General features: G+C 44.0%; 1 protein-coding gene across 2 annotated transcripts in view; it reads right to left on the bottom strand.

Annotated features, from left to right (window-relative positions):
* Positions 1 to 19,776, bottom strand: part of LOC144603200 (uncharacterized) — a 54,729-nt gene that overhangs the window by 7,590 nt on the left and 27,363 nt on the right. For both annotated transcript variants that reach the window (XM_078416386.1, XM_078416385.1), the window contains exons 8-13: positions 18,999 to 19,106; positions 17,729 to 17,836; positions 14,757 to 14,870; positions 12,543 to 12,605; positions 2,569 to 2,676; positions 397 to 501 (exon numbers count right to left, since the gene is read on the bottom strand). In XM_078416386.1, coding sequence (XP_078272512.1) covers positions 397 to 501; positions 2,569 to 2,676; positions 12,543 to 12,605; positions 14,757 to 14,870; positions 17,729 to 17,836; positions 18,999 to 19,106 — 606 coding nt within the window. The remainder of the gene's footprint in view (positions 1 to 396; positions 502 to 2,568; positions 2,677 to 12,542; positions 12,606 to 14,756; positions 14,871 to 17,728; positions 17,837 to 18,998; positions 19,107 to 19,776) is intronic.

Below are 19,776 nucleotides of genomic sequence, written 5' to 3'. Positions count from 1 at the left end.
CGTCACCCATTCCTTCTCTCCAGAGATGCCGCCTGACCCGCTGAGTCAATCCAGCTTTTTGTGTCTGCCATAGATCTTTGTAGGACACCATTAATCAAAGCCTGACGACTTGTATCTTGCAAGTTATTCCTATTTGCTGCTTCCTGTCATGGACCCAATTATCCATTGCCATATTCCTTCCATTTCATGTTTTAACTTACAAGGGACTTTATCAAATACCTTCTGGAAGTCCAGATATCACAGGTCTTCCATTATTGACTACATTGGGTCAAACAATGTGAGGTGCAGGTAGTTCAGGCAACATAGACACCAAGTACTGACTGAGATACTTCATTCACTCCAACCATCTGATATAGTTTCTCATTTCATGAAAATAAAGAAAATTTGTGTACATACCTTTAAATGCAATCCAGCAAATGAAAGCAATGAGGATGGTAATAAGAGACACAATGTGACAGATATTCAGGCGCCACCACCACCACCATTTGTCCTCTAGAGAAGCTGTGGAGAAATGAACAAAATTACAATAGTTTGAAAAAACTAAATAGTAAATTGACACAAATTATTCAATGCATGCAATAGCAAACAAAGTTTGGAGACACAAGAGACCATGAGCCTGAAAGTCGAGCAAATATGTGAAGTTCTGGCGACATCCTTGTAAATCTTCCCAGCACCCTTTCCAGCTTGACATCTTTCCGATGACATATACCCCAGAACTAAGCACAAGACTCTAAACGCAGCCTCACCAACGTCTTATACAGTACAACTGCACATGACCTCCCAACTGCTATACTCATACACTGATTGATGAAGGCCAATGTGCCAAAAGCTTTTTGATTACCCTAGCTACCTGTGACCCCACTTTCTAGGAACCATACATCTGCACTCCTAGATCCCTCTGTTCCACAACAGAGGCCTACCATTCACCGTGTAGGTCCTGCCCATGTTAATCTTCCCAAAATGCAATGCCTCACATTTTACTGTATTAAATTTCATCAACCATTCCTCAGCCCACCTGCCCGACTGATCAAGATCCTGCTGCAATTTTTGACAACCATGTTCACTGTCTGCAATACTACCCACTTTTGTGTCATCTGCAAACTTGCTAATCTTGCCATGTACATTCTCATCCAAATCATTGATACAGACGACAAACAGTAACGGGCCCAGCACCAAACCCTGAGGCATTAACCACTAGTCACAGGCCTCCAGTCCAAGAAGCAACCTTGCACCATCACCCTCTGCTTCCTTCCATGAAGCAACTTTTCTATCCGTTCAGCTATCTCTCCTTGGATCCCATGTGATCTAACCTTCCAGAGCAGCTTACCATGCGGAATCTTGTCTAATGCCTTGCTGAAATCCATGTACAACATCTACAGCTCTGCCCTCATCAACCTTTGTGTTTTTTGAAGATGTGATCATAATCAGATTTGTGAGATATGACCTCCCATGTCCAAAACCATGCTATCCCTAATCAGTCTTTGTCCTTCTAAATGCATGTACATGTCATCCCTCAGAAAACCCTCTGATAACTTTCCGAACACAGGTGTCAGGTCAGGCTCACTGGCCTGCAGTTCCCAAGCTAGTGCGCCGAAGGGCTTATTTCCACAGTAGATCTCTAAACTAAACTGAATACTTCCATTCATCCACAATCAGGTGTGAGTGCGGACACCCCTCAGGTTCTGCCTGACGTTGCTTTGGAGGAGGGTTTGCTTCCCACCCTAACAGATCGAAGGGTACTTTACCCTCAGTCCCCAACTCTAAATTGACTTCCACAGTACGATGTGGCCATCATGCATGAACTCAGAGCCTCTAATCAAGGTAATTTCTCCAAAGATGACCTTGCTGGAGTCAGGCCAGAATGCTTCCCGGAATGCTACTAGATTAATTCCCGGAATGGCGGGACTGTCATATGTTGAAAGACTGGAGCGACTAGGCTTCTATACACTGGAATTTAGAAGGATGAGAGGAGATCTTATCGAAACGTATAAGATTATTAAGGGGTTGGACACGTTAGAGGCAGGAAACATGTTCCCAATGTTGGGGGAGTCCAGAACAAGGGGCCACAGTTTAAGAATAAGGGGTAGGCCATTTAGAACTGAGATGAGGAAAAACTTTTTCAGTCAGAGAGTTGTGAATCTGTGGAATTCTCTGCCTCAGAAGGCAGTGGAGGCCAATTCTCTGAATGCATTCAAGAGAGAGCTAGATAGAGCTGTTAAGGATAGCGGTGTCAGGGGGTATGGGGAGAAGGCAGGAACGGGTACTGATTGAGAATGATCAGCCATGATCACATTGAATGGCGGTGCTGGCTCGAAGGGCCAAATGGCCTCCTCCTGCACCTATTGTCTTCCAGATGTTTTGTGTCATTCCGAGGCACCACTTCACAACTGGGCAAAATGTGGGGTCATTACATTCCACAAGTTCCAGGAGTTGTTGGTGAGTTGGAGGGATAGGTGTGCCTGGGGTGGCAGGGAGGAGTTAATAGGTCATGCTTTGCTTTGCTAACGCTTATCACTTCGAAATGCCCGCAAGTTTATGCTTAAGTGCAAATTAGACAATATCAGATACCTGGGAACCCTTTAAATGTCCAACAGAGAAACATAATGGCATATGTTAGAGAAAGTACCAGTCCCACAAACGATGTAGCAGCAATTCCAATGCTCTCTATTGTAAGGCCTGCAATTAAAGAGAAATTTGAATAACAAAATATGAACCCAAATGAAAATCGTTAGTTAGTTTAGTTTATTGTCATGTGTACCGAGCGAGGTACAGTGAAAATCTTTTGTTGCGTTCTAGCCAGTCAGCGGAAAGACAATACACGATTAGAAGTCGAGCCATTTACAGTGTATCAGTGCATGATAAGGGAATAACGTTTCATGCAAGATAAAACCAGCAAAGTCTGATTACGGATAGTCTGAGGTTCACAAACGAGATAGATAGTAGTTCAGGACTGCTCTCTGGTTGAAGTAGGATGATTCAGTTGCCTGATCACAGCTGGGAAGAAACTGTCCCTGAATCTGGAGGTGTGCGTTTGCACACTTCGATACATTTTGCTGATAGGAGAGGGGAGAAGAGGGTGTGGCCAGGGTGCGACTTGTCCTTGATTGTGCTGCTGGCCTTGCTGAGGCAGTGCGAGGTGTAGATGGAGTCAATGCCTGTTAGCTGCCTCTCTTATCAGAAGGTGGAAACCAAAGATACTAGAGGAGCAAGATGAACCACTCCGTCGAAATCGCCTATACTGAAGTGTAGTACGCAAAGGAGCGTAACGACTGCCATTTTAGTAAGCAAAACCCACCGTTCGCTCTGCCTCTCACAGTGTAATCAGTGTTTTGGGGAACAGTATGTGTGATGATAACATAAAAATGCAGAATATATCTCATCTATCAACTCACAGATTTTTGTTATTTTTCTTTTGAAATGTTTCTGCCTATTAAAATGGCGTCATGACATACTACAGTTTTTAGGGTCGAGTGGTCTATCTTGATCTACTCTATTATCTTTGGTGGAAACTAACAAAACCTGTCAATTGCCATGAAAGGGTCTGCAGTGAATTTCTCCACTGAAAATCAGAAATCTGGCATTTCACTGCACCTTTCACCACCCATGAAGTATTTTAAATGCAGTCACAAATGGAGGAAAGGAGGAGGGAACCAGTATGCACTGAGCTGGGCTGAACAAACATTAATGTGACAGAAACCAAACAAGCTGCATTGTGGATTCCAGTTTCATATTTTGTATTCATTCAGCCCAATGACTCCATTCTAGATCCCCTCTCTACTTTCCCTGTAACTAATTCTCTCACATATGCCTCCAAATCTCCTGCTGTTCACCTGCAGGTGTAGATAATTTGTGAAGCCAATGAACCCACCAACCCACATCATGACTCTGGGATGTGGGAGGAAAGCAGAGAACCAGGGGAACACCCATGCGGTCATGAGGGGAACATGCAAGCTCTGAACAGACAGCACTGAAGATCAGAATGGAACAACAGTTACCGCATCAGCCAGGCAGCTGCACTACTTGTGGTGCCACTGTGCTGTCCTATGTTCTCAGATATGGAGGCAGTGGTTCATAAGTTTATTAGTGATGGGAGCAGAATTAAGCCATTCGGCCCATTGTCCAACATTCAATCATGGCTGATCTATCTTTCTCTCCTAACCCCGTTCTCCTGCCTTCGCCCCATAACCGCTGATACTATCTATCTCTGCCGTAAAAATATGCATTGACTTGGCCTCCACAACCTTCTGTGACAATGAATTCCAGATTCACCACCCTCTGATTAAAGAAATTCCTCCTCATCTCCTTCCCGAAGGCACGTCCTTTAATTCTGAGGCTATGACCTTTAGTCTTGGACTCTCCTACTCGTGGAAACATCCTCTCCACATCCACTCTATCGAAGCCTTTCACTATTCGGTAAATTTCAATGGTTGGAGAGGACTCACTTGCCCTTTTGGAAATAGTGGCGTGAGATCGTTTACTTCCTCCCGAAGAGCACATGGAACACAGAGGGGCTCTTGGGTTAATGTCTTGCCCAAAACTTGGCATCTCTGCAAGTGCCACAAACACTTCCTCAAGGCCCTCTGTTTCTCTCTTTAACAAAGACCCACACAATTTTCTTCTACTAACACTCTCCGAGTGAAATGTATTCTCACCCTCAACAACTTCTCTTGCGACTCCTCTCACTTTCTCCAAATGAATGGTGCAGCCATGGGATTTTGGGGAGGAAGTAAACGATCTCACGCCACTATTTCCAAAAGGGCAAGTGTCCTCTCCAACCATTGAAATTTACCGAATAGTGAAAGGCTTCGATAGAGTGGATGTGGAGAGGATATTTTGACGAGTGGGAGAGTGTGTTTCTGGGAAACGATACGTTTGGAGGCTGTGGAGGGCAGATCGCCAGACATGATGAAATCAGAGGCAGTTTGGGAGATTTTGCCGGCCATCAGTTTGGGTTGAGACCCTGCAATAGGACTGATTCTCGACCTGAAATGTCGACCATCCTTTTACTTTCAAATATACTGCTTGACCCAATGAATTCCTTCATCAGTTTGCTTTTTGCTTTAAAAACTACTCTGCTCAATAGTCTTTACATCCCAGTTTAATGACGTACATTAGCCTTAAGTGAAACACATTTGCTACAGGATTTTATTTTTAACCTATTAATTTATGTTAATGATATACCAATAAAGTTGATGTTACACTTTTGTTTCATTGGGAAACTTGAAATTTAATGTGACTTTTTATCCCCTGACTGCATATGGCAGGTCAATAGTCAATAAACAATAGACAATAGGTACAGGAGTAGGCCATTCGGCCCTTTGAGCCAGCACCGCCATTCAATGTGATCATGGCTGATCATCCACAATCAGTACCCTGTTCCTGCCTTCTCCCCATACCCCCTGACTCCGCAATCTTTAAGAGTTCTATCTAGCTCTCTCTTGAAAGCATCCAGAGAATTGGCCTCCACTGCCTTCTGAGGCAGAGAATTCCACAGATTTACAACTCTCTGACTGAAAAAGGTTTTCCTCATCTCCATTCTAAATGACCTACCCCTTATTCTTAAACTGTGGCCCCTGGTTCTGGACTTCCCCAACATTGGGAACATGTTTCCTGCCTCTAACGTGTCCAATTCTTTAATAATCTTATATGTTTCAATCAGATCCTCTCTCGTCCTTCTAAATTCCAGCGTATACAAGCCTCGTCGCTCCAGTCTTTCAACATACGACAGAACCGCCATTCCAGGAATTAACCTAGTGAACCTACGCTGCACGCCCTCAATAGCAAGAATTTCATTCCTCAGATTTGGAGACCAAAACTGCACACAGTTCCCCAGGTGTGGTCTCACTAGGGCCCTGTACAACTGCAGAAGGACCTCTTTGCTCCTACACTCGACTCCTCTTGTCATAAAGGCCAACATGCCATTAGATTTCTTCACTGCCTGCTGTACCTGCATGTTAACTTTAAGTGACTGATGAACAAGGACACCCAGATCTCTTTGTACTTCCCAATTTCCTAACTTGACACCATTCAGATAATAATCTGCCTTCCTACTCTTACCACCAAAGTGAATAACCTCATATTTATCCACATTAAACTGCATCTGCCATGCATCTGCCTACTCACACAACCTGTCTAAGTCACCCTGCATCCTCATTGCATCCTCCTCACAGTTCACACTGCCACCCAGCTTTGTGCCATCCGCAAATTTGCTAATGTTACTTTTAATCCCTTCATCTAAGTTTGTGTCTTACTAACTTGATTGAGTTTTTTTGAGGAGGTGACGAAGGAGATCGATGGGGGTGGATGTTGTCTGCATGGATTTTAGTAAGGCATTTGTTAAAGTCCTCCATGGTGGGCTGATGCAGAAGATTAAGATGCATGGGATTGACTGGGACTAGGTTGTATGGATTGAGAACAGGCTTACTGATAGAAGACAGAGGGTTGTAGTGGAAGGAAAATATTCAGGCTGGAGGTCTGTGACCAGTGGGGTTCCACAGGGATCTGTGCTGGAACCACTGCAGTTTGTGATGTATATTAATGACTTGGACATAAATGTAAACAGTTGCTTAGCATGTTTGCAGATGACACCAAGATTGCTGGGGTCGCAGACTGTGAGGATGGTTGTTGAGGTATATAGCGGGATATAGATCAGTTACAGAAATGGCCAGAGAAATTGCAGATAGATTTTAAGCCGAGCAAATGCGAGGTGTTGCACTTTGGGAGGTCAAATATATGGGGAACATTTACATGACCCTCAACAGCATTGATGTACAGACAGATCTTGGGGTCCAACTCCATAGGTCCCTGAAAGTGGCAACACAAGGAGATAGTATGGTACAGAAGACATATTGTATACTTGCCTTCACTAGGTCAGGCATTATGTATAAGAGTCGGGATATCATGATGCAGCTTTATAGGACTTTAGCTCGGCAACATATAATAATAATAATAATAATAAACATTTATTTTTTATAGCGCTTTTCCAATTGCTCAAAGACGCTTTACAAAAACAGTCAAGACATAAAAACAAACAGACAAACTATCCTGACGGAGAAGCGGCGAACAAATAGCGCCAACGTCCTCTCACGTCAGGATATGGAATACTGCATGCAGTTCTGGCCGCCTCATTATAGTAAGGATGTGGAGGCTTTAGAAAGGGTGCAGAGGTTTACCAGAATGTTGCCTGGATTAAGGCTTATTAGCTACAGGAAGAGGCTGGACAGACTTGGTTTGTTTTCTGGGGAACACTGGAGGTTGCGGGCAAATCTGATATAAGTATATGAAGTTATGATGGGTATAGATAGTATAAATACCAATTTTAAGAACCAATTTTCCAGGATGAAAGGAGTAGTGCGTGGCACCCTTTTTTTACACAGAGGGTGCCGATTGCCCAGAACATGCTCCTAGGGTTGGTAGTTGAGGCAAATACAATTGTGACATTTAAGAGGCTTTTGGATAGGCATATGGATGTGCAGGGAATGGGTAAAACACAGGTAGATAGATGGTCTTGGCATTATGTTCGGCACAGGCATTGTGGGCCGAAGGGCCTGTTACTGTGCTAAGTTCTATTCCATTATCCCAATCAACCTGCTGAAATTTTACAGCCCTCATCAAAATTCCTTCCAGGATACCATCAGTCACATCCTGTCAGCTGCAGCTCCTGTGAGTGATCTCAATGTTCTGTTGAAGATAGACACAAAATGCTGGAGTAACTCCAGCGGGTCAGACAGCATCTCTGGAGAAAAGGAATGGGTGACTCTTCTTCAGACTGCCACAGAGCTAATTGTCTATTCAGGTCAACAATAAGATGGCACAGTGGCCTCACAGCGCCAAGGACCCGGGTTTGATCCTGATTATGGGTGCTGTCTGTACAGAGATCCTACCTTCTCTTTGTGACTGCGTGGGTTTTCTCCAGGTGCTTCGGTTTCTTGCCACACTCCAGAGACGTACAAGTTTGTAGGTTAATTAGCTTTCATAAAATTGTAAATTGTCCCCAGTGTGTTGGATAGTGGTAGTGTATGGGGTTGATTGCTAGTCAGTATGGACACGGTTGTCCGAGGGCCTGTTGCTGTGCTGTATCTCTAAAAGTCTAACACAAATACCCTTTCAATTCCCTGGGCAAGTGCTGGTGGAACAGGTCATGCAGTACACAATATACTGACTGGGATTCTCATTCTATTCCAATCACCCTGCTGAATACGGAGTTCATTATTTTTTAATATAAATACAGAATAATAATCGCTCCAATGCTCACCTGGATAAGCCGGGAAGCACTGTGAGAATCATGTAGTTTTACTTTACCAGTGCTTTTAACACCATCCAGCCTGCACTTTTAGGGAGCAAACTGGCCAAGATGCTGATGGATGCTCCACTGGTGCCCAGGATCACCAACTACTTGACTGAACAACCGTAGTATGTCAGGCTACAGAACTATCTCTCGGACATGGTAGCAGTATCATATCGTATATTTTAGCACATACCTGTCGATGCCATCCGGGAAATGATTGCGATGAAGTTGAAAATGAACAAAATGAACAAAACAACTTTAGCGATAGACAGCAATCGTTTGAATCTTGGAGATACTTTAGAGAAATGAAAACAAGCACAGTTGAAATCCATTGTAACAGATTTTACACAAATAATTTAATTCATGCATCAATGTTCAAGGTATTTCAAACAACTGTTTGGCCATGCTGCTCATGATATTGTGTCCAATTAGCTCAAAAATACATCAGATACTAGACAATGTCTGCAGATCTAACTCCCACAGGCACCCATAGGAAAGCCAAAATTTACCCGTCTCCATAATTCACCTTACTTAATCTCTTTCTATCTCTTTATAAATGACTAATGTCCTCCTCACGACTTACTTTCCTACTTATCTTTGCGACAAATGTAACAATCACACATTTGGGGCCTTTATCACATTTTCCTCAACAGTGTGGACAATGATACGAAAATAGGTGGAGGGGTAGGTGGTGTAGAGAAAGCAGGGACTCTGCAGAAGGGTTTGGACAGGTTGGGAGAGTGGGCAGAGAAGTGGCAGATGGAATATAGTGGAGCAAAGTGTGGAGTCATGCATTTTAGTAGTAGGAATAAAGGCGCAGACTAGTTTCTAAATGAGGAGCGAATCCATAAATCGGAGGTTTAATTTCGAGATAGGGCATGGAAATAGGCCCTTCAACCCACCGAGTCCGCACCGATCAGCGATCCCTGCACACTTACACTATCCTACACACATGGGACAATGTACATTTATACCAAGCCAAATAACCTACAAACATGTACATCTTTGGAATGTGGGGGGAAACTAGAGATCCCGGATAAAACCCACACAGGTCACGGGGAGAACATACAAACTCCGTACAGACAAGCACCCACAGTCTGGATCGATCCCGGGTCTCTAGCGCTGTGGGGCAGCAAGCAACTCTACTGCTGTGCCACCAGGCGCCCAAAAGGTGCAAAAGGAATTGGAAGTACTGGTGGTGCAGAATTCCCAAAAAGTCAATTCGCAAGTCGAATCAGTAGTAAGGAAGGCAAACGTATGCTGGCATTTATTTCAAGAGGACTACAATACACAAACAGGGATGTGATGCTGAGGCTCTATAAGGCGCTGGTCAGGCCGCATTTGGAATATTGTGAGCAATTCTGGGCCCCATATCTGAGGTAGGATTTGCTGGCTCTGGAGAGGGTCCAGAGGAGGTTTACAAGAATGATCCCAGGAATGAGCGGGTTAACATTTGATGAGCATTTGAGGTCCCTGGGCCTGTACTCACTGGAGCTTAGAAGAATGAGGGGGGACCTCATAGAAACTTACCAAATAGTGAAAGGCCTGGATGTGGAGAGGATGTTTCCACTAGTGGGAGAGTCTAGGACCAGAGGTCATAGCCTCAGAATTAAAGACGTCCCTTTAGGAAGGAGATGAGGAGGAATTTCTTAAGTCAGACAGAGTTCCTGAACTACAGCCAAAATGGTACACGATAGTGCGACAATTTTGGCACACCTTACTCACCGTTGGCCCTTTGGTGCTAATGGAAGAAGTTTCATTGAAATCGGTGTTATATTTTTTGTTATTCACATTTTAAAGTTAAAATGTATCTCTTAGCGAGGGAGGGAGGAGGGAGGGAGAGGGTTGGAGGGAGGGAGTGGGGGGAGGGGAAGGGGGGTGGGGGGAGGGGGAGAGAAGGTGGGGGGCAGGGAGGGAGAGGGAAGGGGGAGGGGAGGAAAGGGGAGAGGGGAGGGGGGGAGGAGAAGGTGCTGCACCAATGCAAGAGAGGTTTGGGCCCAACTTGGTCTAGTCATTACTAAATCCTGAGGATAAAGTATTTCTAGGCCCAGGGACTTGTCAGACCAGACCTCCAACAATTTCTCATTAGCTCTTGGGCGATTGTAATTTTCTCCAGATTTTCTGGCCTACACTGTAATGCTCAGATAATAACTCAATGTAAACATTTGTGCATTCAAAATTACTTTATACTTCCTTATAGAGCATAGAACAGTACAGCACAAGAATAGGCCTTTTGGCCCACCATATCTGTGCCAAACATGATGCCAAGACCAATTCTTAACTGCCTGTACATAATCCATATCCTGCCATTCTCAGCATATCCAAATGAGAATCTATGCTATTAGCTGATATAGTCAATTAGACATATTGTATTTTGTTGTAGTTGAGATGGTTTCTTTTGTTGTTTTAGCTAATATAAAATGAATGCTTATTTTCAGTGGAAAGCAATAAGATGGATGCTTGTGGCAGAAATGTTATCCTTGGGAACAGAATGTGTTTGTCCCTTTACGAATGATAAGGAGTATACAGAATAGGGGCTCTTGTCCTCTCCCACTACTCTGTCTGACTGTGTGAGTGCTGTGTATTGAAACAGTAAAGCGAGGTCATGCAGCTGCGAGATTGCTCGTCTATAGAGATAAAGAAAGTTTCTTTCTTAATAACAACTCCTTATATGGGTGCGTGTGAAAGTAGGAAAAGTTTTGAATCCACTCTAGGTAAATTGATGCGTTTCCCCGAAAGCATGTGACTTATATTAATGGTTTGGTTTCTGAGCATGTGACCTGTATTAATGATTTTGTTTTCTCTGTAACCATGGGAATTGTATTAGATTTGTAATTGGTCCTTAATTTTATCTGTTACGCCCCTTTTTCCTTTCTGTATAAAAAAGTAAACAATCGTGGAAAAGTTGTTCTTCCCCTCCCCTGAGTTGAGATCTTTTCAGACACTAGTATTGTGTCTGGAGATTCTCATGGGAAGAACCCCACTGTGGAATAAATCTGATGTGCTCATCCAGTATTACGTGTGATTATTCAGACTGAAGGTAAAGAACTTGATTTAACATTTTGGTGCTTATCCAAAAGTCTCTTAAAAGCCACTGTCTTTACTACCTCAAGCCCCCCACCCCCAGCAACAAATTCTAGCCATTCACCACCCTCTACGTAAAATGTTGCTGTTAACAATAAATGATTCAAATATCCAAAAGGGATGGCTGCCAGGACAAAAGGAATGACCTCCCCTATTCATCTCTATCTGTAATGCAGGAAAGCTCTATTACAACCTCTCCTTCATCAGAATTCAGTTCAATTTAGTTTTTTGTCACTTGTACCGAGGTGCAGTGAAAAGCTGCGTGCTCTCCAGTCAGGAAAAAGACAACATATGATTCCAATCAAGCCATTTACAGAGTATAGATACATGAGAAAGGAATAATGTTTAGTGCAAAGTAAAGCCAGTAAAGTCCGATCAAGGACTTTGGTGGGTCACCAAAGAGGTAGATAGTAGTTCAGCACAGCTCTTGGGTTGTGGTAGGGTAGGAAAATAACTGCAGATGCTGGTACAAATCGAAGGTAATCACAAAATGCTGGAGTAAGTCAGCAGGTCAGGTAGCATTTCAGGAGAGAAGGAATGGGTGACATTTCGGGTCGAGACCCTTCTTCAGACTGTCTGAAGAAGTGTCTCGACCCGAAACGTCACCCATTCCTTCTCTCCTGAGATGCTGCCTGACCTGCTGAGTTACTCCAGCATTTTGTGATACCTTCTGTGTTCTGGTAGGATGATTCAGTTGCCTGATAACAGCTGGGAAGATACTGTCTCTGCATCCGGAGGTGTGTGTTTTCACACTTCTATACCGTTTGCCTGATGGGAAAGGGGAGAAGATGGAGTGGGCAATTGAGATGCATCGTTCTCTAGTTTCTCACCTCCATGTCAAATCACAGCAGATTTAACTAAAGAAATATGAAACATGAAAAAAACAGACTCCCATTTCTCGACCATTTTCCTAAAGACTCCTCGAGTCAGGTCAGCAGTGCCTCCAAATTGTTCCAGATATCCTGTACCACCTCACAATTGATCAAAAACGCACTGACACCATCCCATAGGTCACAGCAACATGGAAGGGTGGTTGTGGATGGAGTGATGTCCTCTGCCTCTGTGAGGTGGAGGGATGGAGGTTTGTGGAATGGTTAGGGAGAGCTCATTGATCATGTTTTCCTCATTTTGTGCTTATTTATGCGCATGCAAATTAGACCAGAAAAGATACCTGGGATTCTTGTAGAAACCAGCTGTGGATGCAAGATAGACGATGCTGCACGAACTGCCAGTCCTATAATTCAAATAATAGAAATGAAAACAAACACAGTTGAAGTCCATTGTAACAGATTTTACACAAATAATTTAATTCATGCATCAATGTTCAAGGTATTTCAAGCAACTGGCTGGTCATGCTGCTCGTGATAAAGTGTCCAATTAGCTCAGAAATACATCAGATACTAGCCCATGTCTGCAGATTTAACTCCCACAGGCACCCATAGGAAAGCCAAAATTTACCCGTCTCCATAATTCACCTTACTTAATCTCTTTCTATCTCTTTATAAATGACTAATGTCCTCCTCACGACTTACTTTCCTACTTATCTTTGCGACAAATGTAACAATCACACATTTGGGGCCTTTATCACATTTTCCTCAACAGTGTGGACAATGATACGAAAATAGGTGGAGGGGAAGGTGGTGCAGAGAAAGCAGGGACTCTGCAGAAGGGCTTGGACAGGTTGGGAGAGTCAGCAGAGAAGTGGCAGATGGAATATAGTGGAGCAAAGTGTGGAGTCATGCATTTTGGTAGTCGGAATAAAGGTGTAGACTATTTTCTAAATGAGGAGAGAATCCAGAAATCGGAGGTTTAGTTTCGAGATACAGCATGGAAATAGGCCCTTCAACCCACCGAGTCCGCACCGATCAGCGATCCCTGCACACTTACACTAACCTACACACACGGCAAAGGCAAATAACCTAAAAACCTGTACATCTTTGGAATGTGGGAGGAAACTAGAGATCCCGGATAAAACCCACACAGGTCACGGGGAGAACATACAAACTCCGTACAGACAAGCACCCACAGTCAGGATCGATCCCGGGTCTCTGGCGCTGTGGGGCAGCAACTCTACTGCTGTGCCACCATGCCGCCCAAAAGGTGCGAAAGGAATTGGAAGTACTGGTGGTGCAGGATTCCCCAAAAGTTAAATCGGTAGTAAGGAGGCAAACGTATGCTGGCATTTATTTCAAGAGGACTAGAATACAAAATCATGGATGTGATGCTGAGGCTCTATAAGGCGCTGGTCAGGCCACATTTGGAATATTGTGAGCAATTCTGGGTCCCATATCTGAGGAAGGATTTGCTGGCTATGGAGAGGGTCCAGAGGAGGTTTACAAGAATGATCCCAGGAATTAGTGGGTTAACATTTGATGAGCATTTGATGGCACTGGGCCTGTACTCACTGGAGCTTAGAAGAATGAGGGGGGACCTCATAGAAACTTACCAAATAGTGAAAGGCCTGGATGTGGAGAGGATGTTTCCATTAGTGGGAGAGTCTAGGACCAGAGGTCATAGCCTCAGAATTAAAGGACGTTCCTTTAGTAAGGAGATGAGGCGGAATTTCGTTAAGTCAGATAGAGTTCCTGAACTACAGCCAAAATGGTACACGATAGCGCGACAATTTTGGCACACCTTACTCACCGTTGTCCCTTTGGTGCTAATGGAAGAAGTTTCATTGAAATCGGTGTTATATATTTAAAGTTATTCACATTTTAAAGTTAAAATGTATCTCCTAGGGAGGGAGGGGGTTGGAGGGACTGTCTGAAGAAGGGTCTCGGCCCGAAACATCATCCATTCCTTCTCTCCTGAGATGCTGCCTGACCTGCTGAGTTACTCCAGCATTTTGTGATACCTTCTGGGTTCTGGTAGGATGATTCAGTTGCCTGATAACAGCTGGGAAGATACTGTCTCTGCATCCGGAGGTGTGCGTTTTCACACTTCTATACCTTTTGCCTGATGGGAAAGGGAAGAAGAGGGAATGGGCAATCGAGATACATCGTTCTCTAGTTTCTCACCTCCATGTCAAATCACAGCAGATTTAACTGAAGAAATATGAAACATGAAAAAAACAGACTCCCATTTCTCAAGACCATTTTCCTAAAGATTCCTCGCGTCAGTGCCTCCACAATTGTTCCAGATATCCCGTACCACCTCACAATTGACCAAAAACGCACTGACACCATCTCATAGGTCACAGCAACATGGAAGGGTGGTTGTGGATGGAGTGATGTCCTCTGTCTCTGTGAGGTGGAGGGATGGAGGTTTGTGGAATGGTTAGGGAGAGCTCATTGATCATATTTTCCTCATTTTTTGTTTTATTAAAGCTAATTATTTGGAGATATCTGCTTATTTATGCGCATGCAAATTAGACCAGAAAAGATACCTGAGATTCTTGTAGAAAACCGCTGGAGAAACAATATAGCACATGCTGCCTGAAATGCCAGTCCTATAATAATTGCAGCAACAATTATAGTGCTCTCTGTTTTAAGTGTACGACCTGCAATTAAAAATAAGTTTTAATAATTAAATCTGAAATCAAATCAAGATCATTAGCTGCCTCCCATTTAGAAGGGCATTGCTTACATAAAATGATGCCCACAACACCCATTAATTGCTGTGAAAAGGACCGCAGTAAATTTCTCCATTGAGTAACAGTGTTATTTCACCACATCTTTCACCACCCAAAGCCCAGGAGCAGGTCTCAGCCAGAACAACCCATTCATCCTAGTAATTAGCTCAATGAACCACTTTTCAATCCCCTCCAATGCTGCCAATTGCTTCCTCAATTGAGGGGATTAAAATTGTGCATGTTATCTCAGGTTTGACGAACCAACACCATGTATAATTATAATAATAGTTCCTTATTTCTGAACTACAACTCCTTTGTAAAATAAAAGCCAAAATGTTTTAATAGGTCCAAAGTGATTGACATAATTTGTGCCAGAATTGAAATCTGTTTGCAAGCATTTTTTCTAATTGCACCATTTAGTGTTATTATTTGTGACACAACATACCATTCACACTGCTTATATCAACTATCTTTGTGCTATGGAAATTATAGTTACAGTATGTCACTTTTAAAATTCAGATTACTTGAATCAATCTGGCAAAAAATTCGAACAGAAATTCAATTTCCTGAAGGATACCGTTGGTCAACTCACGTCAACTTATCCTATAAGTTATCCTGAGGAGTTAGTGGTGGACTTTAGGAGGAGAGGAACATCCCTGTCCCCATCAATAGTGTGGATGTGCAGTTTAGCAGGGAGTACAAGTACCTTAGAGTTCACCTGGACAGTAAACTGGACTGGTCCAGGAAAGCTGAGGCACTGTACAAGAAGGGACAGAGCCGTCTGTATTTTCTGAGAAGGCTCCGCTCTTTCAATGTTCGCAGTACGATGCTGCAGATGTTCTACCAATCAGTGGTGGCCAGTGCCATCTTCTCCGCTGCCGTGTGCTGGGGTAGCAGGGCGAAGGCTCATCTGGAAGGCTGGCTCTGTCCTGGGGGTGGAGTTGGATTCATGGGAGGTGGTCATGGAGGGGAGGATGCTCCTCAAACTGCGGAGCATCCTGGACAACACAGCTCACCCCCTCCATGACCCACTAGTCAACCTGAGGAGCACCTTTAGCAACAGACTGGTTCCACCAAGATGCAGCACAGAACTCCACAGAAGATCCTTTATCCCTGTGGTTCTCAAACTGTACAACTCCTCCCCTTTCTGTTGTGGGGTAGACTGACTCCCCTCATCCCCCCCGCCCCCACCTCCCCAATCTTTGCACATCCCCAATCATTTCCATTCAGCACTTTAATTTCATGTCTCATGTATTTTGTGTTTTATGACATTTGGCACACCAATATCCCACCTGGGATAAATAAAGTTCTATCGTATCATATCGTACATTGTGGTACAATAGGACTTCCATTCTACGAGTGGTAGATGATGAGGGATTTTAACAAATGTCTCTGAAAACTCAGACATAAAAACTGGCCTTTCTTATGACTGTATGTTGATATTTGGTTGATAGGTGCTGGATATGGCCAGCAGCACTAAACAGAACAGCAAACATTCAGCAATTACAATCTAAGTATCTACCCTGCCTATCCAGCTCCTTAGTCCTGCTGACTTTGATAGAAAGATGTTGTTCCAGCATTATTCCATTAAATTATCAATCTCCCTCCTACACTCCGAATTATTATTCTCCGTAATTTGTCCAACAACTGTGGTGTCAATGGCAAATTTAAAGATAGCGATGGAACTGTGTGTGGACACAGTCATGGGTATAGAGTAAGTAGATCAGGGAACTGAGCCCACAACCTTGAGGTGATCCTGTGCTGATGGTTATCAAAGAGGAAGTGTTATTGCCAATTTGTGCTGACTGTGGTCTGTTGATGAGGAGGTTGAGGATCCAGTTGCATCGGGATGCCCAGATACGCAATTCCCTGAGGTTGATAACGTTTGGAGTGGATAATGGTGTTGAATGCCGAACTGTAGCTGATGAATGGCCTGATGCACACGTTCTTATTGTCCAAGTAGTCTAATGCAGAGTGGAGAGCCAGTGCCATCACATCCCCTCTTGTGGCAGTAGGCAAATTGTAGCAGGACCAGGCTCTTCCTAGGTTAGGAGTTGATATGTGCCACAACCAACCATATGTTAAACACAAATTAATTGAGACATCCTCCTCTCAAAGCCACTTCTCCAAAAGTCCCCTTTGGAGTTAGGTCAGACATGACTGCAGAATTGTTCCCAGAGTGCTGCGTCACAAAAGGAGCATCCACTTTACAAATTGACACAAATGTAGGGCAATTTCATCCCACATTAGAGTCAGTCAGACAGCATGGAAACAGGCCTTATACCTAACTCATTCATGCCGCCCAAGACACCTCATCTATGCTAGTCCCATTGGACTGTGCTAGCTCATATCCCTGTAACCCTTTCCTGTCCATGTACCTGTCCAAACTTAGAAATGTTTTTATTGAATCTGCCTCAACTACCATTTCTGGCAGTTCGTTCTGGAAAACGTTCTACCCTCTCTGTGAAAACGTTACCTCTCGGGTTCCTGTTAAATCATTCCCCTCTCACTTTAAACCTATGCCCTCTAGCTCTGTTTGGAGTTTACACCTAAATATACAGTAGACAATAACAGCTGTTATGCACAAGTTGACTAAGAACACACAGTAATAACACCAGCCATTAAAGTCTAAACAGGTTTCCCTGCTGTATGTTGTGGGCTATTGTTCAGAGAACAATGGGTTCTGGCGATCCAGGTGAAGCAGCTCACAATACACTGACTGACATACACCACTCCAGTCACCCTTCGTCATTTTCATATGTTCACAATAAAATTTGAGCACGTACCAGAATTGATGAAAAATGCGATATTCAGGACAATCCAGGTACCCAAGGTAATACAATCACTAAGGATTGACAGGAGATTCAACAAAATCTTCATTCTGTGAAATGTTCCTCAAAAACAAAAAAATAAAATAGCTTGAAATCAACAATAACAGATACGTACAAATCATTTCACAAAAGCATCATGAGACAAATGTTCCAAGTACCAGAACTCAGGATTGGTCACAATATTGACAAACCACCAGGTTAAGCTATTGCTACTATTCTTGGGTTTCATCTGTGTGATGAAGTTATTCTCATTGGACATAGCCAGGAATTCCCTGAATTAGGACACGAGGAAGGAATTGAAACGGGAATGGTTTATAATCTAGATTAATTTATAAAAGCCACTAGACCAAGTGGACCCGTTGGGCCCAAACCTCCCCTGCATTGGTGCAGCACCCTCTCCTCCCCCCTTCCCTCCCCTCCTTCCCCTCCCCCCCACTCGTATCCTCCCTTATCCTCCCTCCTCCCCCCTCCACCCTCCCTCCCCTCTCCCTACCTAGTAGATTTAAACTTTGAAATGTGAATAACTTTAAAAATATAACAACGATTTCAATGAAACTTCTTCCGTTAGCACCAAAGGGACGACGGTGAGTAAGGTGGGCCTAAAATTGTCACGCTATCGTGCACCGTTTTGGCTGTAGTTCAGGAACAAACAAACAAACATACGAGTTTTAGTATATAGATGGGATGTGAAGTTGTTGCAAATATCCAAGAGTAATTACAATCATCTCCGTGAGCTACGACCGGGACCCCTACCTTGCCACCATCCAGAACCTTCATTCCAGATGTTACCAGGACCTGGCGAGGGGGGACTGACGTGAAGGGGGGGCAACAAAGGAGCCCCCAGGCGTGGGATATTTTGTAACTTTGTCAGCCCTCTCTATGTGGATACTATTTGCACATCTTGGGTATGCAAGCAAAGGATTTCACTGTAACTTGTTACATGTGACAATAAAGATTCATTTATTCATTCATTTGAAAGCATCACCACAATTAGGTATCAATGTGGGACTATTTAATCCGGCAGGCCATGTGGACGGGGGGGGGGGGGGGAGGGGGGGAGCGGGGGAGAGGTTGGTGGGGAAGAGGTTGGTGTAGAAGGGCAGATCAAAGGTTAATAATTCAAACTGTTCATTGCCATCATTTTTGTAAAAGATTATGATAATTCACTTGGAGACGTGCTGTGAATTCACATCCAGGTGTATAGATATTAGGCAGTAATAGATACCTTGGCCTGATCTCCGAAACAGGTCCACAGATGTATCAATATATGTTGTAGAAAGCAATAGTCCTGTGGTCAATGCATCAAGCGTTAGAAGAACCAATGGCGAAAAGCCTGCAATTAAAAATAAATTCAGAGACACAAACATGTAACAAGGCTCTGTAAAATGACCAAAAAAGCTGCCAATTGTTGCCAGCGAGCTGTTCCACTTATCTCCTGCATGAAAGCAAGACAGCAGAGATATCACACCTGCATCAACTGACGCAACATGGTCCTAAGGTGATTTATTCACAAAATGCTGGAGTAACTCAGCAGGTCAGGCAGCATCTCGGGAGAGAAGGAATGGGTGACGTTTCGGGTCGAGACCCTTCTTCAGACTGATGTCGGGGGTGGGACAAAGGAAGGATATAGGTGGAGACAGGAAGCTAGAGGGAGATCTGGGAAGGAGGAGGGGAAGGGAGGGACAGAGGAGCTATCTGAAGTTGGAGAAGTCGACGTTCATACCACCGGGCCGCAAACTGCCCAGGCGAAATATGAGGTGCTGCTCCTCCAATTTCCGACGAGCCTCACTATGGCACTGGAGGAGGCCCACGACAGAGAGGTCAGACTGGGAATGGGAGGGGGAGTTAAAGTGCTGGGCCACCGGGAGATCAGTTGCGTTAATGCGGACCGAGCGCAGGTGTTCAGCGAAGCGATCGCCGAGCCTGCGCTTGGTTTCGCCGATATAGATAAGTTGACATCTAGAGCAGCGGATGCAATAGATGAGGTTGGAGGAGGTGCAGGT

This window comes from Rhinoraja longicauda, chromosome 19 (assembly GCF_053455715.1).
Source record: "Rhinoraja longicauda isolate Sanriku21f chromosome 19, sRhiLon1.1, whole genome shotgun sequence".
In the NCBI taxonomy this organism is placed as follows: Eukaryota; Metazoa; Chordata; class Chondrichthyes; order Rajiformes; family Arhynchobatidae; genus Rhinoraja; species Rhinoraja longicauda.
The sequence above is the reverse complement of the archived record's forward strand: the minus strand, read 5'-3'. Positions and strand labels throughout refer to the sequence as shown.